This window comes from Triturus cristatus, chromosome 6, assembly GCF_964204655.1.
Source record: "Triturus cristatus chromosome 6, aTriCri1.1, whole genome shotgun sequence".
Lineage (NCBI taxonomy): Eukaryota > Metazoa > Chordata > Amphibia > Caudata > Salamandridae > Triturus > Triturus cristatus.
The window spans coordinates 1,295,683,647-1,295,707,879 of NC_140589.1; the positions used below are offsets into that span (position 1 = coordinate 1,295,683,647).

Consider the following 24,233-nt stretch of genomic DNA (forward strand, 5'->3'; position numbering starts at 1 on the left):
GTCTCATTCGGCAGTTCTCTGCCGATCACGAGTGGAGGCTCCATCCGGAGGTGGTTCGTCACGTCTTTCGGATGTGGGGGACTCCTTGGGTGGACCTGTTCGCCACTCACGAGAATGCTCACTGCCCGTCGTTCTGCAGTCTCCAGTAACCGATGCAGGGAGCTTCGGGGGACGCGTTTCGGTTGAGTTGGGGCTCACGACTCCTTTACGCGTTTCCTCCCATTCCCTTGATTCCTTGGGTTCTGAGGAAGATTCGCCAAGACCGGGCCTAAGTTATATTGATCGCCCCGGATTGGCCAAGAAGGGTGTGGTACACAGACCTTCTCCACCTCTCCTTGTGCCCTCCGCTCCGTCTCCCTCTGAGAGCAGACCTCCTCTCGCAGTCGGAGGGGCAGGTTCTGCACCCCCACCTCCAGAGCTTACACCTTCATGCCTGGAGATTGAACGGGGCAACCTGAATTCTTTTTCTCTCCCGCCAGATGTGGTAGATGTCATTCTGTCTGCCAGACATCACTCGACCAAATCCATATATTCCTATAGATGGTCTAAATTTGTACTCTGGTGTGGCGAGAGGTCAATTGATCCTTTGAAGGCTCGTCTGTCTAACATTCTGCAGTTTGCCCTTTCTCTTGCTCAGCAAGGCTTTGCTGTGGCTACAGTAAAAGGATATTTATCGGCTTTGTCGGCTTTCCTTTGCCTGCCGGATCAGCCGTCGTTATTTAAATCGCCTATTGTGCTTAGGTTTCTCAAGGGCCTCACAAACAAATTTCATCCTCCTCCCTTTATTGTGCCTCAATGGGACTTAAACCTTGTATTGACTTATCTTATGGGTTCTCCCTTCGAGCCCTTACATAAGTGTCCCTTGAGACTGTTGTCTTTCAAGACTGTTTTCTTCATTGCGATCACCTCGGCGAGGAGGGTAAGTGAGCTTCAAGCTCTGAGTTCAAAACCCCCGTTCTTGACCATTCATGCTGAAAGAATGGTACTCAGGACCAGGGCTGCATTTTTGCCTAAGGTGGTAACTCCCTTCCATCTGGGGCAATCCATTACCCTCCCTACCTTTTATCCTCCCCCCTCACCCTTCCAAGGAGGAGGACAGACATGACCGCTTGGACCCTAAGAGGGCGGTGAGCTTTTACCTGGACAGAACAAAGGACATCAGAGTTGATGACCAGCTCTTCGTGGGCTTTGTTGGCTGCAGGAAAGGCAGAGCAGTGCACAAGCGCACCCTTTCCAGGTGGATTGTCTTGTGCATCAAGATATGCTACTCCCTGGCTGGTAAGGAACCTCCAGAGGGTTTAAGGGCTCATTCCACTAGAGCAAAGTCTTCCACTTCTGCTTTGTCTAGGGGCGTTCCTGTGGAGGACATTTGTAGGGCGGCAACTTGGGCCTCCCTCCACACCTTCGCAAAACATTATTGCTTGGACACCGAGGTGAGGAGGGACGGACACTTTGCTCGATCCGTCCTTCAGGACTTTCTGGTATAGAAGGGTGGACACCCTCCTCCGGGAGTGGGGACTGCTGTGGAATCTATTCACAAGGTGAGGAATCCACTGGCAGATGTATCCATCAGAAGAACAAGTTACTTACCTTCGGTAACGCTTTTTGTGGTGGATACAGTATCTGCCTGTGGATTCCTCACTGACCCACCCGCCTCCCCGTTGTCCATCCTTCTATACCTAAGGTTCTATTAATAATGTTTTAGTCTACTATTCTAATGATGGTATTTCAAAATGTATATGTTACTGTCAAAGGCATTGTGTCTTTCTTTGGCCTTTCTATTTATTCTCCACACTATGTGTGTTGATCTGTGTACTGTGTATATATTGTTGTCCGTCCGTGTGCCACGAAGGCACGGAAAAAAGGGGCGGAACTGACGTCATCACGCCGACGAGGTCTTCTTATGGAGCCGGTGACGTCAGCGGAGTCGCGAGCTGTGCCGTTCCTCTGTGACGTCGTCTTCGACCTCATCGGCGTGGACTGCTACAAAAGTTTCCGAATGTTACTGGCGCAGGGATATTCACAAGGTGAGGAATCCACAGGCAGATACTGTATCCACCAGAAAAAGCGTTATCAAAGGTAAGTAACTTGTTCGATAGGACCGCTTATCGCCCACTGACCACTGACTATAAGATTTTAAGTCTGATCTTGGCGACCCGCCTACTTCCCCATATGGTCCATTTGGTGCACGAAGACCAGGCGGGATTCATCCCGAAGCAAAACATTGGCATTAATGTGCGGCGTTTGCTTAGCATATTGGAAGCTGATACATACTCGAAGGAGTCGGCTGCCACTTTTTCGGTGGACATCGAAAAAGCTTTCGACAGCTTAGAATGACCGTATTTGTTTCAGGTCATGTGCACTTTTGGTTTGGGCGACTGATTTCGTGGCTTGGATGGCACTGTTATACCGGTATTCCATGGCTCGGGTCAAAACGGGTGGCTTGCTTTCGGAGGCGCGTGAGGTGAGTCGAGGGACACGGCAGGGGAGCCCACTCTCCCCCCTGGCCATAGAACCCCTAGCGGCACAGGCCCGGTCTGGGAGGAGGTATTCGGGGCTTGAGGTGCGCGGTATCACTCATTATTTCACGTTGTATGCTGATGACCTTCTTATGTTTCTAGCAGACACGGATGCTGCCCTCGCCGGAGCGCAACAATTACTCCCAAGACCTAGAGGTTGTGGTGGGACTCAGAGTGAACTGGGCGAAGTCATGTCTGTTCCCCACGACCCCAATAGATGGGTATAGTTGCTTGACGTATCTGGGGACCCGTATTTATCACACACATGCTGATTTGCTAGAGGGCAATGTGGGCAGAGCCATTCAAGGCCTTCAGGGCAGCATGGAGTTTGGGGGACCTTGCCGCTTTCAGTAGCGGGCCGAGTGGCTCTTCTTTAAATGATAGCACTTCCTAGGTTCTTGTATTATTATTTCCGAACTCTCCCCATTTGGATCCCGGCATCGATTTTCAAACGGCTACGAATGATGGTCACGAGTTTTCTCTGGGCTGCTGGAAGGCGACGGGTGGCCTTGCAGACTCTTATGTGTCCGAAGGCGGAAGGGGGATTGGCGGTACCCAATTTTGAGACCTACTATTTGGCGGATCAGCTGCAATGGCTTACCCAAGCAGTGGCACTGGAATATCGAGGAGTGGGTGAGCGGGAGGGTGGCCGGGTAACTGGGTAGGTAGTATTGGCTCGTATTATTTTACAGCTGCTACTGCGGCTCAAGGCACTTACTGCTGAATTGAGAACGTTCCGGTTTTGTTGGAATAGGAGTCAGCGGAGAGCGCAGATTGCGCGTCACTACACACCTGAGATTCCTTTGTGTATTTCTCTACCACACAGGGGCAACTGGACAGCGTTGACTGATTGGGGAGAGAGGGGCCTGATTGCAATATGTGACCTATATGAAGATAATACCCTGTTGTCATTTGAGGCTTTCCGGGATCGGTACGATCTGCCTCGTGGGGACTATCTACTTAATTCGGCTCATGTCTCGGCCATTCAAAAGCACTGGAGAGAGGGGCTGTCTGAGTCGCAGACCTCCATGGCTTGCCAATATGTAGTATTAGTGGCGGAAACTATTAAAGCAGTTACTTGCTTTTACCGGCGAATGACGCACAAGCGGCTGACTCCGTTGTTGGAGCTAAAGCAGAAGTGGGAGGAGGACTTGGGTGTTGAGGTCCCTGAGAAGGTGTGGGCCGAGCTGGTTGAACGGGCGTGGAAAAGCTCTAGGAATGCTCGTTTTCAGCTGGTAATTTTTTTTATTTTGCATAGGGCATATCTTACCCCAGCGAAGATTAATCAATATTTTAACACGATCACAGCTCTCTGCCCGCGATGCCGCATGGAGGGTGCAGACCTCCACCACATGATGTGGCATTGTCCCCAGCTGAGAACATATTGGGAGGAGGTAGCGGCGCTGTTAAGTGATGTTACTGAGAGAGAGATAGAGCCCACTATAGGCCCTTGCTTGCTGCACTGGTTCCCCCACACCTCCAAGAACAAGATAACTAGCAAGTTCTTGGATCTAGGCCTACTGTTGGCCAAAAGAGATATTACAGCACTTTGGAAGGCTAAGAGGGGTCCGAGCATTTGGAGATGAAGAACTGATTTCATTAAATGGGCGGGATGTGAGGGCACTTTTAGACTACAAACTGCTTGCCGCGCGCGCAGTGAGAAAGCTTTGGAAGCTGCAAGGGCTTGGGAAGCATTGGTGGTCTTATTAAAAGCTTCGGAGGCTGACTCGGAGGTGGAATCTTCGACTAGCGATCTGGCTGTCTCGCCTTGATGGAGATTGTTCCCGCATCTGCCTAATTGACCCTGACGTGCCCCAGACTGTATTTAACTTTATAGCGGTAGAATTTTCTGGTATGTACTGTATAATATCTGTATAGCGAGCTGATGCACTAAACCCTTCTATTTTTATAGTATCCTGATTTATGTGCCATGCCGGGGAGGGGAGGGGGGTAACAGGGTGGGGAGGTGTATTCGTGTTTTGTTTTCTTTAAAATTTGAGGTTCTGGTGCCTTTCTTATGGTCCTCATTTATTATGGTTTGCTATAATTGTGTCTAACTCACAATCACGCTGGGGCTCCTACGGAGATCTGTTTTGGTGAAATGCAGTGCAGTTTAATATAGTTCATGGACACCTCACTTGTTTATGGGAGCAGCCAGAGCATATTGTTAACGGAAATGTCGAAAAAAAAATGTTTTGAAACTAATAAATATTTTTTTTTAAATCAATAATGGACACACTACCAATTTTATAAAAATGATACTTGGTTTGTACTTTAAGACCCAGGTCTTCGTAATCAGGTAAGTACGTTTTTGATTAAAAAATACTTTTCACTGAAAAATTGACACTTGGAAACTTTTTCACACAGTTGTGGTGAAGAAACCAGGCGATTTAAAGGTTGAATTGTAGGTTTAATCAGGTAGTACGTCTTGCAATGAAGGGGCACTGGAGCAAGTACGTCTCGCAATGAAGGGGCACTGGAGCAACTGACCACAATAAGAATCCAGAGCTCCAGTGACTCCATCACATTCCAATTCATAACATTCCACGCCATAGGCTGCACAATACCACAACAGTCCAATGTTATCCTTTGGGAAAACAATATTGCGGTTAAATGGGTAAGTATTTAACTTAGAATCTCAGTCTTTGGAGCCAAAAGTCACGATGGGCCAGGAGTCAGGTAAATGTCAAAACTGCACCACCAGCGGCACAGAGGTGTCCGGTGCAGAGGTCAAAATCGGAGTTCGACCCAATGCTTTCCAATGGAGACAGGGGGTTCCTGGAGCCACACTGCTTGCAAGTAAGTAAATCTGTTGCATGAGCCACGCTTTGGGGGTTCGCACAAGCAGAGGGGGACCACAAAGCAGTACCAAACGTACATCACCAGTGTTACGGGGGCGGCCGGATGCAGGGTGCAAATTACATATTGTGCGCCCAATGCTTTTTAATGGCGATTCTTCTTTCAGCAAAGAGACTGCATGCGTGCCACCAGAGTTTGCAGGAGGAAGACGCAACGACAGCAGAGGTAAGTTGGGATATAGAGGGTAGTAGGGGCACCACCGGTTCAGCTCACCCAGACCCAGGGGCTTAGGGTGCAGGGGTGCCTTTCAACGTCGGAGTTTTCTTACCGAAGCTGTTGGGGTCGGGGGAGCCCCTGGATTCACACAGCAGGGGCCGCTGTGGCACCAGGTTTGCCACAGCTTGACACGAGGTCAGGATCGCCGGGGAGACTTCACTGCACAGGTGAGCCACTCTGACTCGCCCGTGGGCGTCGGGTGCAGTGTGGGCTGGAGACACGTATCTGCCAGGATCCGGAGTCTTTGGAGTTGGATTCTTCTGGACAGGTCCGCTGTCCACTTGAGATTGGGGTCTTTGTTGAAAGCAACAGTCCTATTGGGGGTTTCAGAGGTTGCTGTTGCAAAACAGGTTGCAGGGTTGAAGCAGAAGACAGGCTGGTAGGGCTGGGTCCAAGGCAGTTGTCGTCTTCTGCTGTAGGGTGTCTACTTTCTTCTTAGGTCGTCACAGATCAGAGGTCATGGTCTGGGGGAGCCACCTAAATACTAAATTTAGGATGCGTCTTCGGGGAGTAGCAAGTAGGGCCAACGGGCATCTCAGCTGGGGTGACTACACCCTCTATTATGCCACCCTCCTGTGGGAGGGGGCATAGACCTAGCCCTGATTAGAGGGCCCCCATCTGCAAGATGGTGGGGACTGAAAGTTGTGCTTCACCTCATTTCCCCCTCTTTAGAGGTGGGATTTGCAGAAGTGGGCACTCCTATCGTTTTGAATTTTCCTGCCGATTTTCCTGCACAAAGTAAGGGTGCAAACCAGGGGCTGCCATCTGCTGTTAGCAGAGGCTGGGGGTCGCATTACAAAGGCAGCAGGCCTTTGAATCTTCCGTCTGCAAACACTGGCCCATCCTGGGGAGAAGGAATGACACTTCTGTCCAGGATATGCATTGTTTCTCACCCCAGAGAGCAGGGGCTCTCTACCCAAGGGGTCTAGAAACCGGTCTGGTGGTGGCTGGCTGCCGACAGGCGATCAGAGACCACACCAGGGTTGGTAGGGATTCAGCGTGCACCTCTGAGGTGCCCTATGGCTACATGGTATAATAAAGCCCACACTGGCATCAGTGTGGATTTATTGAAAGGAGTAGTTAGTTACCAAACACTCCTGTATTCAGTGAAGCCATCCTGGTGTTCTGGAACTCGAGTTGTCTCAAACTCTTGTGGCTTTCCTGGCACTTACAATATTAGGCAATGGTGCCTAATATTGTAGGGGCATATCTGTTCATGCAGATATACCCTCAAAAGAAGTATAGTGCACCCTGCCTAAGGGCTGTGAAGCCTGCTAGTGGGGTGACTTACCTATGCTGTCAGGCAGTGGTAGCTGACATGGCACAGAGACAGGGTGCCATTTCGACTTTGTCATTTCCTCCATCAGAGGGGCATACAGGCCGCAGTGGCATTGTCCCAGTGAAGGGGCCCAAGGGACCCTCTTCTGTCCCTAGGTACTCATGGTACCATTTACTAGGGACTTACAGTGGGCAGAATTACCAATTGGGGGGTTGTTTTAGGGAAGGAACACTGGCGCAGGGAACCTGGTTGACATGGACCCTTTGCATTTGAAACCACATCAAAACCAGACAAGAAGTGGTGGGCTAACCATGCAAAAGAGGCACTTTCTCACATCTTGCTCTGTGTATTTTCTTTCCCAAAGTATGTTTTAAGGAGTCCCTATCAACTTAGTTTTCGCCAGATTAAAAAAAAAAAAAAAAAATGTTTTATTTATTTTTTTACTCTAATTCTGTTTGCAGTGCTGAGAACAAAAACACCAATTAGCAAACAAGCAAGCGGGTATGGGAAGGCCAATGGGGATGCCGATGTGCTCCTGAATAAAGGCAATGATGACCCGGGTAAGGAACATAGAGCTTTGCTCCCGTGGCGCTGTATGCCTACTCGGAAAGTGTAACGAGAAAACTAATAAGGGAGGGAGGAAAAGGAGGTCTCCATCTGAGTGTTTGTGGTAGTGGGGGCATTGAAGGCAGTGGAGGGCTCTGAATTTTGTGAGCTCCTCTCTACAGGCCCTCCGAGAGGTTGAAGGGGACGGTCCTCCCTACTCCCAACAAGTCAAGCAGGGGAAGGTCACGAAGCCTAGGTGGTTGAAAGCATAGGAATTCTAGGCGGAACATGTATTCAATGAGAGGTGTCCATAGACGCAGGAACTTTTTATCTGTAAAATGCAGTTTGTGTGTCATCTGTTCCATTGCAATGGTGTGCCAAAGCTATGTAAACCAGGACACTGCCAGATTCGAGCTATTAACTGTTTGGCAGCCAATCATGTGAAGTCTGAGAAATCAATCTGTGTGGGTCATTGCTTCTAACGATGTAGGGCGCAACCCCAGAATGATTGTGTGGTAGTCTTCCGGGATGGGATAATCCACAGCACCCTTTATGTGGCTGAAAATCTCCTTCCAAAGGATGGTAAGAGAGGGCCATGCCCACCATGTGTGATTAAAGTCACCCAACTGCGCTAGCAAAAGGCAGAAGCTGTAGACTAGATAGAGTGTAGGCGGGCAGGAGTGTAGTACCACTGGAACTGTAGACTGCCTTCTGCTGGGGGATGCTTCTATATATTCATGGGATCTCTCTCCACAGCAGTTCCCACTGTTTCTGGGTAATAAGTGTTGTCTGGGGCCCATTTCCACTAGTAGGGAGAGTGAGATAGGAGATGTGCTTGTTGAAGAACATCGTATGTCTGACACTAGGCCACGTGTGCCTTTGAAGCTGTGAACTAGGTTTTCAAAATGGGTGACTCAGCGGGTAGCTTCTGAAGTGTTGAGAGTCTGGCAAGCCCAATGCCGTAACTGAAAGTACTGGTGGCGGGTGGAGTCAGGGAGACTGGATTCAGTTTTCCACAGGTCAAGGGGTTTGATAGTCTGTCCCTGGAATAAATCCTGAAAAATTCTACATTCGCCCTTAATCAAGTCCAAGAAAGAGTCTCTGGGTGAGCGGGAGAGAAGCTGGGGTTTCTCGCAGTGGAGGTGTTAGGTGATGGGAATGTGGTCAGACTGCTCCCAATGGCTAGTTTGTCCCATATCTCCAGTACTGTGCGTGTCTGGTGGCTATGTAAGCATTGTGAGGGCAATGCTTCTTTGGGAGCCAGGCAAGGTCCCAGACCAGGCGACAGCACGATCCATGTGTACCCAATGTTTTTCACTCTGTCACACTACCCATTCAGAGATGTGGCGTCGATGGGAAACTCAGTAGTAGTCCGGGAGATTGGGACAGGTGAGCCCTCCCGAGTTTTGTGTGTGCATAAGGAGTGCAGTGGAGATACAAGGATGCTTTCCCTTCCATATAAAGGAGCGGAGGTCCCCCTGCAATCGTTTAATGTCTTCAGAAGGGATTGGGGTAGGCATCAATTGGAAAAGATATAGGAGCCGTAGGAGTATGTTCATTTTCACCTCGTTGATTTTGCCCAACCTTGAAATTTGTGTGGTCTCCAGAGCCAGAGGTCTGCATGTATCTGTTTGCGGTAGCGTGGCCGATTAGCTGGCATCCATGTGGCTAAAATGTTTGTGATAATGAGGCCTAAGTACTGGATTGAACTCAAAGATCATTGGAAGGTGGTGAGTGCCTGTAGGTGTTGGAGGTGTTGCTGTGCGAGGGAAAGAAAAAAACGCTTGTGACTTGGCCTGGTTGATCTTGTACCCGGATACTTGCTCATAGGTTTGGAGGGCCTGACCCACTGTGGGCAGAGAGATGTTGGCTACGCAAGATCCAAGAGAAGGTCATCCGCATAAACGAGCACTTTATGATCATTTCTCCCCAAAAGGGATCTCCTTATGTTGGAAGATTGCCAAAGATGGATGGCGAGGGCCTCCACCACAAGGGCGAACAGCGGGGGGGGGGCAGTGGCTGGATGGGGGGGCGGGCAACCCTCCCGGGTGCCCCGTGACAGGGGAAACGAGCACGTCGGCTGGCCGTTAACTCGGATGGAGGCATTTGGCGCTGAATAGGTGGCCATGATCATACTCACCATGACTGGGTCCAGTCCTATTCTCTGGAGAATCACTCTTAAAAAGGCCCAACTCACTCTGTCAAAAGCCTTGTCGGCATGGAAAGAGAGGAGAAGGGCAGGGGTGGCGTGCCTGTGAGCTGGCAGGGATGGCGGGCCTGTGGGCTTTCTCAACTAGATGGGCAAGGCACCGGGCGTTGTCTGAGCCCTGTATGTGCTGTATGAAGCCGACCTGGTCGAGGTCTATTAAGTCCGGCAGGAGAACTTCTAAGCGGTTGGCCAGCATTTTGGTGTAAAGTTTGGCATCAGTTTTGAGCAGGGCTATCAGACAATATGAGGAGCAGAGAGTCTGGTCCTTGCAAGGCTTGGGAATGAGTGTGATTTCTGTATTAGACATGGAAGGTGTAAGGCCCATGAAGTGGATGAATGAGTTATAGAGCTTGAGCAAGTTTCTTTGAATTGCGGCGGCAGGAAAACCATGTAGAAGGCCGGGGGGAGACTATCCGGGCCCAGGGATTTGCCCTTGGGGAGCTCTTGAGGTAAGAGGCTATTGCAGTTTGATCTCCCCTCCCACCCCCCTCCCGAAGTGTAAAGACGTTGGTAGAATGTTAGGAAGGCGTCCTGCTTATCAGATTCCTTGATAGCCCAGCTGGGGTCACCTGTCTCGATTTTAGTGATGTGGGACCTAGAGCCTAGAGTGTTTTTGGCGCAATCTATGTGCCAGGAGGAAACACACCTTGTCTTCCCCTCCTCCCCCAGTAGCACTGTTGCTTGAGCGCTAAAAGGGAGCACTATGCTTTAACTCTGTGTGTCAAGATATGACCACAGAGTATGGCCAGTTGTCACTTGCCTCTCAATGTGGGAAGTTGCTTGTCAGAGCGTTCTAGGGAGAGAATGCCGTCTGTGAATTTCTTTTCAAACAGACGCGCCTCCCGAGCCCTGGCTACAGAAATGTAGGACATCACTCCACAGATTGTGGCCTTGAACCCATCCCAGAGGGTGTGGGGGGAAAAGAGTGTCAGAAGGCAGTTTAGTAAAGTATTCGGTGATGCCGTCTTTTATAGTTGCTCTATCTACCAGGTCCAGTAGGAGGTGTAGGATAAAGTGAGTGAGAACTAAAGGGGCCACCAGGTCCCAACCTAGTGAATCTCTCCATAAAGGATCCCAGAAGGATTCCCCGACCCTATAGAGGTGTTGCTCTCCATGGAGGAAAGCCCAGAGAGGGTGGCTAGAGGCCATAAAAAGCGCAGGGTCGCAGTCTGTGGGATGTGATAACCTTAAAAAGGCAAAGATAAAAATCACAATCAATAACTAATAATCAGAGCACTGGGCCATGAGCCTGCGAAGCGTGAAGGAATGCAGTGGCCGGTAAGGTCCGGGGGCAGGACAGGAGCTTATTCTGGGTAAGTGACCAACCTGTTACCACGGTTGTCAAGGCAAAAGTGCAGCGTGCGAGTGCAGGAGAGTGTAAAACACAATATCAGTAATCACAATTTTTAAAAACCTTACCAAAGTTAAAAAAACAGATTCTCTGGCGAGCTATAACCCAGCTGTTTAATGGAAAGGCAGCACTGCATGGGCGCGTTAGCTTGCACATTGTCGTGTGTGGGCTGAAACTATTAGACCGCTGACCAAGATGGCGGCCCCGCTCAAAACTTGCGTGGGCTAACCTGTTAACCTGCTTGTCAAGGCAAATGTGCAGCGTGGGAATGCAGGTGAGTGTAAAACCCAGTATCAGTAATCACAATTTTTAAAAACGATCCGAAAGTTAAAAAACAGATTCCCTGGCGAGCTATAACACTGCTCTGTTTCCAGGAAAGGCAGCGCAAACAACTCCTTGTAATAAATCCACACTGATGCCAGTGTGAGACTAGCTACACCATGTACTCAGAGGGCACCTCTGAGGTTTCTCCTGAAAACCTACCTGCCCTGGTGTGGACACTGACATGTTTGTGGGCCTCCAGGTAGACAGCCTTTGCTCTCTGGAACCAGAAACAATGCATATCTTGGGCGGAGGTGTCACACCTCCTTCCCCAGGATGGGCCCAGTGCTCGAAGAGGACATTTCAAAGGCCTGCCACCTTTGTAGTGCGACCCCCCCCAGATTCGACTCTTAGCAGCAGATGGCAGCCCCCAGTTTACACACTCACTCTGGGTGGGAAAACTCGGAAAGGTTAGGAGGTGTGCCCACTTTTGCCAAATCCACCCCTCTGATGGAGGAGGTGATGTTAAGCACACTTTTTAGTCCCCTTCATCTTGAAGATGAGGAGAATCTTCCAATAAGGGCTAGGATTATGGCCGCCCTACTTGCTGCTCCCTTAAAACATCTCCAAAACGTAATATTTTGGGGACTCCCCCTGACCTGGCCCTCAGATCTCTAATGACCTAAGAAGAAAGAAGACACCCTGCAGCAGAAGCCAGATGACAACTGCTTTGGCCCAGCCCTACCGGCCTGTCTCCAGCTTCTGTGAACCTTCAACTTGTCTTGCAGCCAGCAAACTCTGACATCCTGGGAGGATTGCTGCTTTAGAAAAAGACTCCAATCTCCTGTGGACAGCGGATCTATCCAGCAGAAACCTACTCCAAGGACTCCTGATTCAGGCAGATTGGCGTCTCCTGCCCACTCTGCACCCGATGCCCGAGTCTGAGGGTCTCACCTGTGCAGTGTAGTCTCCCCAGCAACCTTGACCTCGTATCCAGCGTTGATTGACCTCTCCTGATCTCCACTGCAGCGCCTGCAGCATGAATCCAGAGACCGGCTCTGGTAGGAAGACTCCGATGTCGAAAGTCACCTCAGCACCCGAAGCCCCTGGGCCTTGGTGAGCTGAAAAGACGGTGCCCCTATGGCCCCCTGCATCTCTACTTATTTCTTCTGTCGTTGGGCTCCCTCCTGAAACCTCTGGTGAAACACCTGCAGCCTGTTTGCCAAAAGAAGAATCTTCATTGAAAAGCATTGGGCACACGATGCTGAAATTGCACCCCATACTCGGTAGCCCCTGAGCCACTGGTGGTGTATGTTTGGTGCTGCTTTGTGCCCCCCCCCCCCCAATGCTGGCCTCAACCCCCAAAGCTTAACCCTGCAACCGATTTACCAACCTGCAAGCAGTGTGGATCCAGGCACCTCCAGTCTCCATTGAAAGCATTGGGCTGAGCTCCGACTTTGATCTATGCACCCGGAATCCCCCCCCCCCCCAGCCCCCCCCCTCCCCCCCCCCCCCCCCCCCCCCCCCCAAAAGTCCTGCTGGTGGTGCAGTTTTGGTACTCACTTGACCCTTGACCCTTAGCGACCTTTGGTCCCGAAGAAAGGGCTACTTGAAACTAGAACACTGCCGCAAAATGATCCCTTTTAAGGAGAATAGTGAAAGGATAAGTCAAAAATAGATTGACGTATATTCTGAAGGACTGTGTTTTTAGCTTTTTATGGAAGCTAGAGCAGATTAGAAGGGTGTCTTCGATCAGTCTTGACTAGGTTGTTTATTTGTGGGAAGAACAAAAGACTGATCATGATCGAAGATTACTTGTATGACTTTGACCTTGTTTGAGGCGATATGGGGACAGAGTGGTCAGTTGAACTTCAATGCACTTGTGTCTGGAGATGTTAACTGCATGACTTATATTTTCACTCTGTTGGTTCAAAGCAAAATTAGGCTCATCCAATAATTTACATGTGCGAAACAATTCTTCAAGATTGATTTTGTTGTTAGGATCCATGAAGATGATGTGCATTTATGTGTCCTCTATCTAAAGGATATTTGTTACTGGGATTATGAAGGCATAAAATGGGACCAGAAATATTTGACATGTTTGCTTCATTTGTTCATACAAAAATAGTATGACTGACCTAACACCGCCATCCTTATCCTTATAGGACCCCGCCATGTGTTAGCTCACAACTATTGCCCACATTACTTTAATTATATCAATATTCATCATGTAATCGAGTGAGCAGACACAGAGTTTATAAATAACTAACTTGGCACACCCTGTGTTTTGCTCTTTCAGGTCTGAAACCTGAAAACATTTATCCAACTGTAGAGTCAAACTACAGTAGACCAAAACCTAAATCAAGCATTTCCCTTCTGAAAAAGGACCCAAACAAGCAGAATTGTACTAAATATGCCCAAAAATCAGCCCATCTCCCCACAAAAAGATGCATGAATAAGGAATGATAGGTTATTGATCGGACCTCAGTTGTTGTTTATTGTAGATTTCACAAAATGTCACTTGTAACATTCCATCCCTATTTGTCGAGCAGGACCACCTCCTTAATTGGCTCCATTAATGGATTCATTGGTGAACCTGACTAGACCCCCACATCTTCGATAAGGTTTCCCTCCACGTGCAATTCTTCTTTTTTTTTTTTTTTTTTTTTTTTTTTTTTTTTATATCCCCAGGGCATAGACTTTCCTACCTAGGTGTGCCCAAAGACCATCTGTTCCTCACCATTGATATATACCGCAATAAGAAGGTCATAAGTTCTAGCATACTGAAACCTGTCTGTCTGATGCATAATTCAAATTGTTTAAAGATTCTATTGCCCTACCCCACATTCCTCTACATTCATGCTGTGTTCATATACACAGTAGGGACTCTTGGATAATTTGCCCCCTCTAGTTTAAAACTAAACTCAATTTTTTAGTCTCCCCACTCTCCTCTTGAGGGGATATGCACTCTTCCATTCGCCAAATCCTATCTCACTAAACGTTCTTATCTAGAAAGAACTTATCTACTAATTTATCTACCCCACCTCATCTCCTGCATTCGAGTTACACCCAATCATTCCTTCCCCACACCCCCTGCAATCACTAAGTAAATCATCATCTGAATTCACCCTCCCTCTTCAAATTATAAAGTGGTCAGTAAAGTAAAATTTACTTTACTAAATGTCTCTATACTTGCTCTGACACTGCCACTCTGAACTATTCTTGCCTAAGTATTTTTCTAAATGCTAGTCCAGATATTAAACATTCAGCCAACATTAACCACAGTCATTGATCATGTACCCCAATAACTTGCTCTACTTGGGATGTTCACAGAATCAACCTCTTCACCTATGTTCATATCGTCCCAGAAAGAGAGAATATAACCATCAAGAACAGGGAGTCTGGCTGTGGAGGAGGGGTTGCTTTGATCCATCAATACAACATAATTTGCAGTTAACTGAAAGGTTTAAATACAAGTTGTTCATACACTAACCTGTGAAATGTGCCCAGTCATATCTCACCTCAAAAAAACAAACTGAATCCTTTCCTAATAACTTCTTGTATGTGTTAGACATCCTGGTACCTATCTCTAAGCTTATTTTCATCCTAATAGACGTAAGCATTTGTCAATGACCTAAATGATCACTATGCAGAATCAAGGAGGACATGGTCAACTAATTACCATTTTCACTTACGATACCATCTCTTTGCTTAACTGGTCACCTAAATTCTGAACTCCACTTTCTCTGATTACCTAACTCTGTACTGGTCCTGATCAGACATTCCCTAATGTCATAGACCCATGTTATGAGGGCCTGGAATGATATTCTCGTGTATTTACTACTCTGGGCAGTAGCCTGGTGTTTCTGGTCCTGCAAATAACAGATCTGACAATTGTGGGCCTAGATTAGAAGCAGTGGACCCATATACAGAGGTGCTCCGGCCACCCTTCTGTGCACAATGGGTTGGGAGCTGAAAATACTCTCCTGGTGCATGACAGTCTCCCAAGACCCTGAACTGCCCACCTCCCCTCACCCAGCAGAATTCCCCTGCCCCAGTTACCCGCCTAATTGGTGGTAAACTGCAGGTGAAAAAGTCTTGGTAATGGGTCAGAAACCTGGAATATTTACGAAATAGGACACTATTTCCGGATCCTTCGTGTATTTCCCATTCAGGCTCTTTGTCTTTTGTAATGGAGGGATTTTGATGTTGAGTTACTGGCTGGAATCTGAAAATCCCAGACCCATGGTATCCCTGTGCCTAAATCCCATTACTCGTCTTTCCTTCTTTACATCCATCCTTTGACCAGCGGACTGATACATGCAGTACAATCCATCCTATAGGTTTTCAATCTATTGCCTGGTAGTTTCACTTAAACTCTGTTCCGTCCATCTATTTATTATTCCTGGGCAATGTATTCTGCTTGGCAACCACTGTTTTTTGTTAATAGCGTCTCACAGGCTGCAATGCCACGCTGATTATTCTTTTACTCCATACAGGCTGTACTAATATATTACTATTTATGGTGACATGCTTCGTGGATTCTCGGAATGTACTGCTTTTTGTACTTATTCTTTTTCTTTTTGTATTTTACATTTCTTTGTCGCATGGTTATTTTATGTTCCCTTTTCATAAAATAAAAAACCACTGAAACACGTGGGGACAGCAACTTTTACGACATTAACTATGCATTTGTGCAGTACCTGATGACTTAGTTTTTGTTGGTTAATAAATCTAATCACAAATCATTTTGTAACCTTCAGACTCCTACGCACAACAGTACTTTGTGCCACATAAAAAGGCCCAGATGAGTTTTATTGCTGCTTTTTTTTGGGATCTCCTGCAAAAATACCGAAAGAAAATTACATTGTAGTTTTAATCTTATATATTGACATTGTTTTCACCTACTTTCCCTCAAATTTCAGGAGGATATCGAAAAATAAATAGCGTGATACTGGAATCTGCTTTAAAAAAAAACAATCCCATTACTCGTAATTAAATCAGATGAGGTCAGCACAGAAAAAGCCGCAAAATTGTTTAACCAACCAATTTCCTTGATAAAAATTATACAAATGTTTAGCTCGAGGTTCTACTACATGATGAAAATAAACTCGCCTATATTGAACTCCCCATCAACCATCCTGAGCCCCTACTACTCAGCAGCAATCACTCCACTTGGTGATGTTGCCCCTGTCATGAAATGGAAAGTTGCTGCAGCCAAATCGTAATAAAATAAATGGTTCTGATGATGAGACCAAACTGGCATGAAAAGAAGGGCCCTTTGATAGGCACTAGATGAAATCCACTTAGCACTAGCCACGGATAATGAGAGGCAATCACCCGCTTGAAAAAAGCTTACTTTCAGTCACACCACTGAAGATGATGCTCCAAAGACATCTCAGAATTGATTATGAAATCTTTGCTTTACCTAAAGGAGCTTATCTTGTGTCTCACTCTTAACAGTTTGCTGCTGAATGTACTGTAAAGTAATGCAAAAGTTGTTTGCAGAAAAATCTCACCCATGCTGATGACCCACCTCAAGAATGTGAAGTGCCCATTACCAATTGCCCCATGCTGGAAAGATTCACTGCATTTGTGAATATCATTACCCAAATAATGAACAATTTCCAACAATTTTAACCCCTCTGCCTCTGGAATCCTTGCAGTGCAAAAACCAATACATTCTGCCAGGCTGTCATCACACCCATCAATACAAAATTCACCAACATATCCAGAACCTTAGGATAGTTCTTCAAAGACTATAACATGCCATTGTAATACTACGGCTAAACAATATCTAAGGACAGGGCAGACATCCAATCAAACAGACCAGCGTCTGGTTTCACATCAGTCTGAAACCAGCTTGTAGCCGTAGACTCTTCACAGCATTAACCACACCTTAATACTTAATAGTTTAAAAGCTGCACTTTTTAAATATGCATTTTTCTGTTTCTAAGTATACTTGTTCATTAGTTAGCCTTTCTTTATGGTTGTTCTTGTCCTTTTTTTGTTATTAAACACTTTTATGGTCTTCAAGCCTCATTCTGCACTTCAACCGCTTATATTTGCCCTAAATATCAAATGTTAATAGTACCTAACTTTTAGTACTCTGTGTACTGACCTTGGAAGGATGAAAGACTGTGGCTCTCAATGTACTGACCACAGAAGGATAAAAGGCTGAGGTTGTCGTATTGGGAATCCAACTTGTGACATTCAGATTAAGGCAGAAGACGTAGGTGGACAGATCTGCAGTGAAAAGTTGTTTATCACCAGTACGATTGCCTGTCTTCTTTCAGGGGTTGTAAATGAGTGGCAAGTGAAGGGAGGGGCAAAGTAAAAATAACGGTGACACATCTATAGGACTTAAAACCACCACTGTTGCCGCCTCATATTGACTTTGCTGAAAACAACAGCTTTGCAAGTATCCAGTGTTGTCCATTTAATGTTTATAAATATTTGTAGGTTTCCTGATGGTTGTTAATCTGAGTTGCTTTTCAGTTTACCCTGGAAACCCAACCTCTATCAGAGGTTCATGATAGTTTATATAGTTAACACAAGTGTTAGAAATGTTGGAAGTTTAGGAAATATTGCTGCTTATCTTTCGATTTGTAGTCATTCCTAGTGAAGGGAAAATATCATAACAGAAATGCACCAAGAGATTTGATTTTGTGTACTGGTCACAAATTGCTAAACTTTGTTTCTAAGTGGCATGTAATAAATAGCATGAGTTTTAAATGTACTTTTTTTACAATATTTCATTTTGGACTGTTTCTGCTTGTATCTGATTATGATTGATTTGAATCTTTCTTGATGCATTTAACTCTGTTTCAGGAAGAAGACTGTGAAAAGGCATTCTTCAAAATGGATAACGTTCTCATTGATGACAGACGGATCCATGTGGATTTTAGCCAGTCTGTTGCTAAAGTAAATTGGAAGGGAAAAGGTACTCTTGCTGGTGGCTCTATTTATTGTTTTCTGTTTTACACAAGGCAGTATTCAATTGTTATTTGAATATTTGATAAATTAGGTAGCATGGATTGTTATTTACAGACTGGTGAGATGGATTACGTCTATGCAATTATGTTGTTGTCCAAAGGCAGGCTGATGCATTTTGGACCACATACATATGAACATTTGGAGTTTACCATGTTGTACAAATTGAGAAAATGTCTGTTTTGTAGCTTGGGGGTTTGATTGAGTAAATGTATGTTTGTTGATGCAGATTTGCTTTTTACTGTAGTCAAAATGACAGCATAATATAGAATATTTGTGGTTCTACAATATTAACAACACGTAGATTAGGAAGTAAACTTAGTAAAAATGTTTTGAGTGAGTTCATTTAAGGCTGCTTACGAGACTATGCATCAAATTTGTTTCTGTGAATTTGTTTGTGGGCTGCTGTTTGAAACCACACAACCACATTTGGGTTTTTGGACTTTATATTTTATAAAACAACACTTATTATTATTATTTAGCATTTATAAAGCGCACTATCACCTATCAGGCGCTAGCAAATAAGTGAACAGAGAGACTAATGTTTCGGAGAGATGTCAGAATAACCATATTATGCACTAGGGAAGAGCCAGGTTTTTAGTCTCTTCCTAAATGGTAGGAGATCCACCAGTTGTCTCACTTCCTACGGGAGCTTATTCCATAATCGGGCGGTAGAGATACTAAAAGCTCTATGTGCACAAAAAATACTCTAACAGATCTGAGAGGAGATCTAACAAGATAAAGGAAGAGGGGGAGAAATGAGAACTCCTAAGATAAGGTTGTGCCTAATACAAGGTCTCGGATTCGTTCCAACCACCCACCTAGACAAATTCCAGTTACGCTGTGAACTTGGGGAATTTTTTAGGAAAATTAGACTCAAAGTTTTCTTCCAAGACAAGGAAGAAGTCACCAGTGATGGAGAGTACACGGATTTGAGACTTAAATCGACCTTCTATCCACCCTCAAACATGATGCCCCCAGAAGTACTAGCTTTTGAAGAAGCAGTCACCAAGGAAGTAGAAGAACTACAACCCAGAGTTAATGCTTTTAATAACTTGAGCAACAAAGAACGCACGGCCCTGACAAAATTAAAAAATCGTACAGAAATAATAATCAAACCCGCTGACAAAGGGGGTGCCACAGTCATCCAGAGTTCATTGGCATACAAGACAGCGTGTCTCACTTTGTTGGCTGACACGAAATTCTACAGAAAAATCAACCGAGATCCCACAAAGAGACTCAAGACAACTATATCAGTTCTAACATCAGATGCACTTGGGAAGGGGTGGATCACTAAAAAAGAACACACGTTTCTGAATCAAGAGGAACCTAGAATCCCGCTATTTTACACCATCCCCAAGATCCACAAGGGGAAGTTACCTCCTCCAGGGAGACCTATAGTCTCAGGAATTGGCTCGATTCTGGAACCGCTCTCCCAATATACTGACTGGTTTCTGCGCCCTCTGGTCAAACAGATAACATCGTATGTGCAGGATACAAAACCTCTTCTGAACCTTCTGACTAACATTGAATATGACCCAACGAATTGCTTTCTAGTATGTCTAGATGTAGAAGCGCTGTATACGAGTATACCTCAGACCGAAAGCATCGGAGTCATTGAACAACTCCTAGAGAATGACGAATGGCAATGGACTGCACCAAAGGAATGGATCATTACGTTAATGAGACTGGCACTAACGGAGAATTTCTTCAAATTTGAATCCCAGTTGTACTGGCAAACCCATGGAACTTCTATGGGGAGCACCTTCGCTCCTAGTATAGCATGCCTATACATTAGCCAATTTGAGAACCAACATATTTGGAATGCTAACCCATACACTAACAACATCTATAAATGGTATCGCTATATTGATGATATCTTTATGGTATGGCGAGGCGACACTCAGAACCTTTCGAACTTCACCCTATGGATTAACGATCTTAATCCTCATTTACGATTCACCATCAATAAAGACCGAGAAACCATTCCTTTTTTGGACATTAACATCATTGCTAAAGATGGCACATTGAGCAGCTCGCTATACACCAAACCGACTGACAGAAACAGTCTGTTGAGATTCGACAGCGCACATCCACGATCTCTCAGGGAAAATCTCCCGGTAGGACAATTCCTACGTATACGTAGAAATTGCTCCGAAATCCGAGATTACAAAAAAGAGGCAGAAACACTCACAGACAAGCTTAAAGAAAGAAACTATCCAATTAAAATAATTGAACAAGCCAAAAAAAGAGCACGGAACACTCCTAGAGAGGCCCTGCTTGAAACTCAAGAAAGACAACAACCCCAGAACATGATCTGTGTTACCACATTCAATTTGTCCTCCAATGATATAAAAAAGATTATAAACAAGAGGTGGCCCATCCTCTCCTCCAACAAACTCTCATATGACAAACCCATGTTCTCTTTTAAGAAGAACCGTAGTCTGAGAGATACCCTGATCCATACAGACACTTATGGTAATGTAGGTGACATCCAGACAACATTATGGAATACACCACCAGTGACCGGACATTACCCTTGTGGATCCTGTGTAGCTTGTGAATTTACCAGACCCAGCAAAACACTCGAACTTGGCCTAAACACCCCATGGGAACAACGATCACACACCAACTGTAATTCTGAAGGAGTCATTTACCTCATCAAATGTCCATGCGATTTGACCTACATAGGCATGACAAGCCGCAAAATAAAAATTCGGATAAGCGAACATAGGAGCACCATCAGACGTATGATTACAGCCACCAGACTAACCACATTTCGTGGAGAAACATCACAAAGATACAGACATACGATGGACTATCATTGAAAAGATCAATGGTACCAGAAATCTACAGAAAAGACTCTTAGAGAGAGAACAACGTTGGGTGTATCGCTTGAGGACACATGAAAAGGGACTTAATGACTCTATACCGTGGAGTCAGCTTAATAAATAATCACCCCATGTGACCCCCACTGTAAACCTCTACACTGAGTTACACACACATTGTCTAACGACTACTACTGACGTTCTATATCCCGTTCTATATCCCCATCAACCCCTCTCCGGGTTGCCGGACTAGAAATGAATACTACCAGTGCAACAACTGACGCTATCACAGGTGCATCACTGCACCAAAGAAAATCGATCTCCATATTTATTTTTATTTGTACACGAACTCACAATCTGAACCCACCCATTTAGTCCTTTCCCCCCCTGGTTTTGGTAAACGTACCAATGAACAGCAATTTGTAGACTGTGCCCGCGTCGATGGATTTGCAGTTAATACTATATTAACTATATACTATACATCTGGGTGTATTTGGCTATTCACATTATACCTCGGCGCTCGTTAGTTATTTAATTATTATTATTACACACGAGCGCTTATACTTACACTCGTGTAACTTTGGACATTCCCCGGATGTAGCCATTACCAGCCCGTCAGTATGAACCCCTATTACCTACACAATAAACTACAAATCCCTTCTCCAACTGCCACCACACGCCGTGACGTATCACGTCACTTCCTGTAACCAAGGGGCGTGGTCCCAATTAGCCCGACTTTCCGGCGCGCCTTCGTTGTTATTTATGCGCGACTCTCGCTCTACTAACTTGCGAAAGCCGAGGACCAGAACCAAACAGGTAGCAGGCAGGGCGACCGATCTTGAATAAGTAAGTAATTCGACCAGCGCGATGTCCCATTTTTTCCTAAATGAGTCGGCACTCGCTTCTTTGGCCCTACCGATCCGGAACGGCGTACTGGCACATTCACTTTATCCGCCCCGTGACACACCTTTTTTTCACGGTTCCCCCAGGACCGCCCTATCTAGCCTTCTGGTCCTGTGAGATGCAGCCAACCTCCCCGATTTGGGTAAAGTATATCTGAAAACCTAGCACGAATGAATGTGTTGTATGCATGTGTATTATATGTATATATATATATTTTTATCAATTTTTCACCTTAACACATCCATAGCTTGATTTTGGAATCACCAGGAACATACACGTTTCTCGTGTGCACTAGTATCTGGAGACACTGTGTGCACGCTACTTTCAAAAACAGACATCACGCTGTTATCGCTAGGATGCGAATCATTTCGCCACTCGCACAGTATGCCTGTCACAAATACTACGATAAGTTACAGTCATTTTGAGTGGCACGACAGGAGGACACTCCTCCCAACGAGAGCATGCGCACATAGATACACGCATGTCCACTTGCGGTAATCACTATGCCGCTTAAGGAGAAATGAACCAAGCGGCAACCCTACCGCTGATATTTTTATATGTTGTTTGTCTCTACTTTTCCTTTTCAGTTGGAGCCTGGCAGTTAACATACATCCACTCTTTATTAAATCACGTGGAGCAGCTACTCTGCCCTCACCATACTGACAGGATAGGGACACCCCATCACGAGTAATTTCCCTCACATAGGGGAGTTACTTTTTTGCCCTGAAGAAAGTCCTGGACCATTTTTTGGCCCCTTTTTGGACTGAAACATGTCGGCACTAGGGTCCTAGGACCATAATACTCCTAAAAGACCCCTTTTATTTATTTTAACCACCCAGACAGACCCAAGAATAAAGGGATACTGGGGATCTGCCTGCGGTATTTTATCTAGCTAACTCCCTCTGCCGAAAAACATATTACAAGCACTCCCAACACTGTGGTCGAGCCCACCCGGACTTCTAGGGGTCTGGGTGACCCGATGATGAAGCATGACACCACTAGGGTGTGTGAGGGTAACTTAAAGAAATACTTAGTTTCCCCACGACCACGGTTGTATTAGGCACAACCTTATCTTAGGAGTTCTCATTTCTCCCCCTCTTCCTTTATCTTGTTAGATCTCCTCTCAGATCTGTTAGAGTATTTTTTGTGCACATAGTTTATATGGGAGGATATACTCTATACAATCCTGCCTCTCTTACCCCATAAGTCATTGGGATTTCCCAATACTTTGATGTGTCATAGATACTAAAAGCTCTGCCTCCTGATTTTATTTTTTAAAATCTTGGTACCTTCACCAGTCTGGCTGACTAGGAGCGGAGGCTTCTCTCAGGTACATACCAAGCAAATTTCCTCTGGATAAGTTCTGGTCCAGATCCATGCAAGGCCTTAAAAACTATGCAGAGGGACTTAAACTGGATTCTCTGCAATATCGGGAGCCAATGCAGCTCTGCCAAGGCCGAAGAGGTAGAGAACCGTCTTGACTTCCCCATGGCCAGTTTAGCTGCAATTGCTTGGATCCTCTGGAGCCTATCTGTTAGATATCTCGGGGAGTCCAACAGCAAAGCATTACAATAATCTAATCGACTTAAGATGGTGCTTTGAACTACCAATGCTCGAGCACAGGGGTGTGATGGGCCTACGACTACTTCAGGGTAATGTACTGAAAGGTACAGTTTAGTACAAATGGGTAACCGAATGTAGTCTACTATTTCCAAATGTTATATTTGCATTACTTTAAGACACAGAAAACAGAATAAACCTTAAATTTTCAGATGAACACATCAAATGACCAAATTTAAAGTAATTCTTAATGTGCCCTAGCACCAATATTATGAAGAAGAGATAATTCATAATATTTTGCACACTGTCGGTGATTTGGAATGTGAAGTAGGACAAGTATGGATCAAGTGCAAATTGATTGTACAACAATATACAAGGCTTAACAGGATTTATGTCCCTTCTGCGTGAAAATAGCAACAATTCAGAGGTTATCAGTGGTCTCAAATTTGGGAAGAATTCAGAGGTATTCCTGGGTGTACTTTATCCATAGAATTTTAATACCCAACTAAGTTAATATGTTCTGAAGTATAGAGAAAAAACAACGGGGCAGACCCATACTCCAACGGGGAACCTGAATATATTGAGAGAATGAAAAACAGTGGTTCTTAAGAATGTATTTATGTAGACTATTCATAATCTAATGAACCATATGCAAAGTGCATGTATCCGCTATACCCAAAAGCTTGACAGAGAGAAACAACGATTCACC

The 24,233-nt window shown here is 45.6% G+C and overlaps 1 protein-coding gene across 2 annotated transcripts in view; it reads left to right on the forward strand.

Annotated features, from left to right (window-relative positions):
- PPIL4 (peptidylprolyl isomerase like 4) overlaps window positions 1–24,233 on the forward strand; it is a 202,707-nt gene that overhangs the window by 91,496 nt on the left and 86,978 nt on the right. For both annotated transcript variants that reach the window (XM_085612253.1, XM_085612254.1), the window contains exon 10: window positions 18,072–18,183. In XM_085612253.1, coding sequence (XP_085468379.1) covers window positions 18,072–18,183 — 112 coding nt within the window. The remainder of the gene's footprint in view (window positions 1–18,071; window positions 18,184–24,233) is intronic.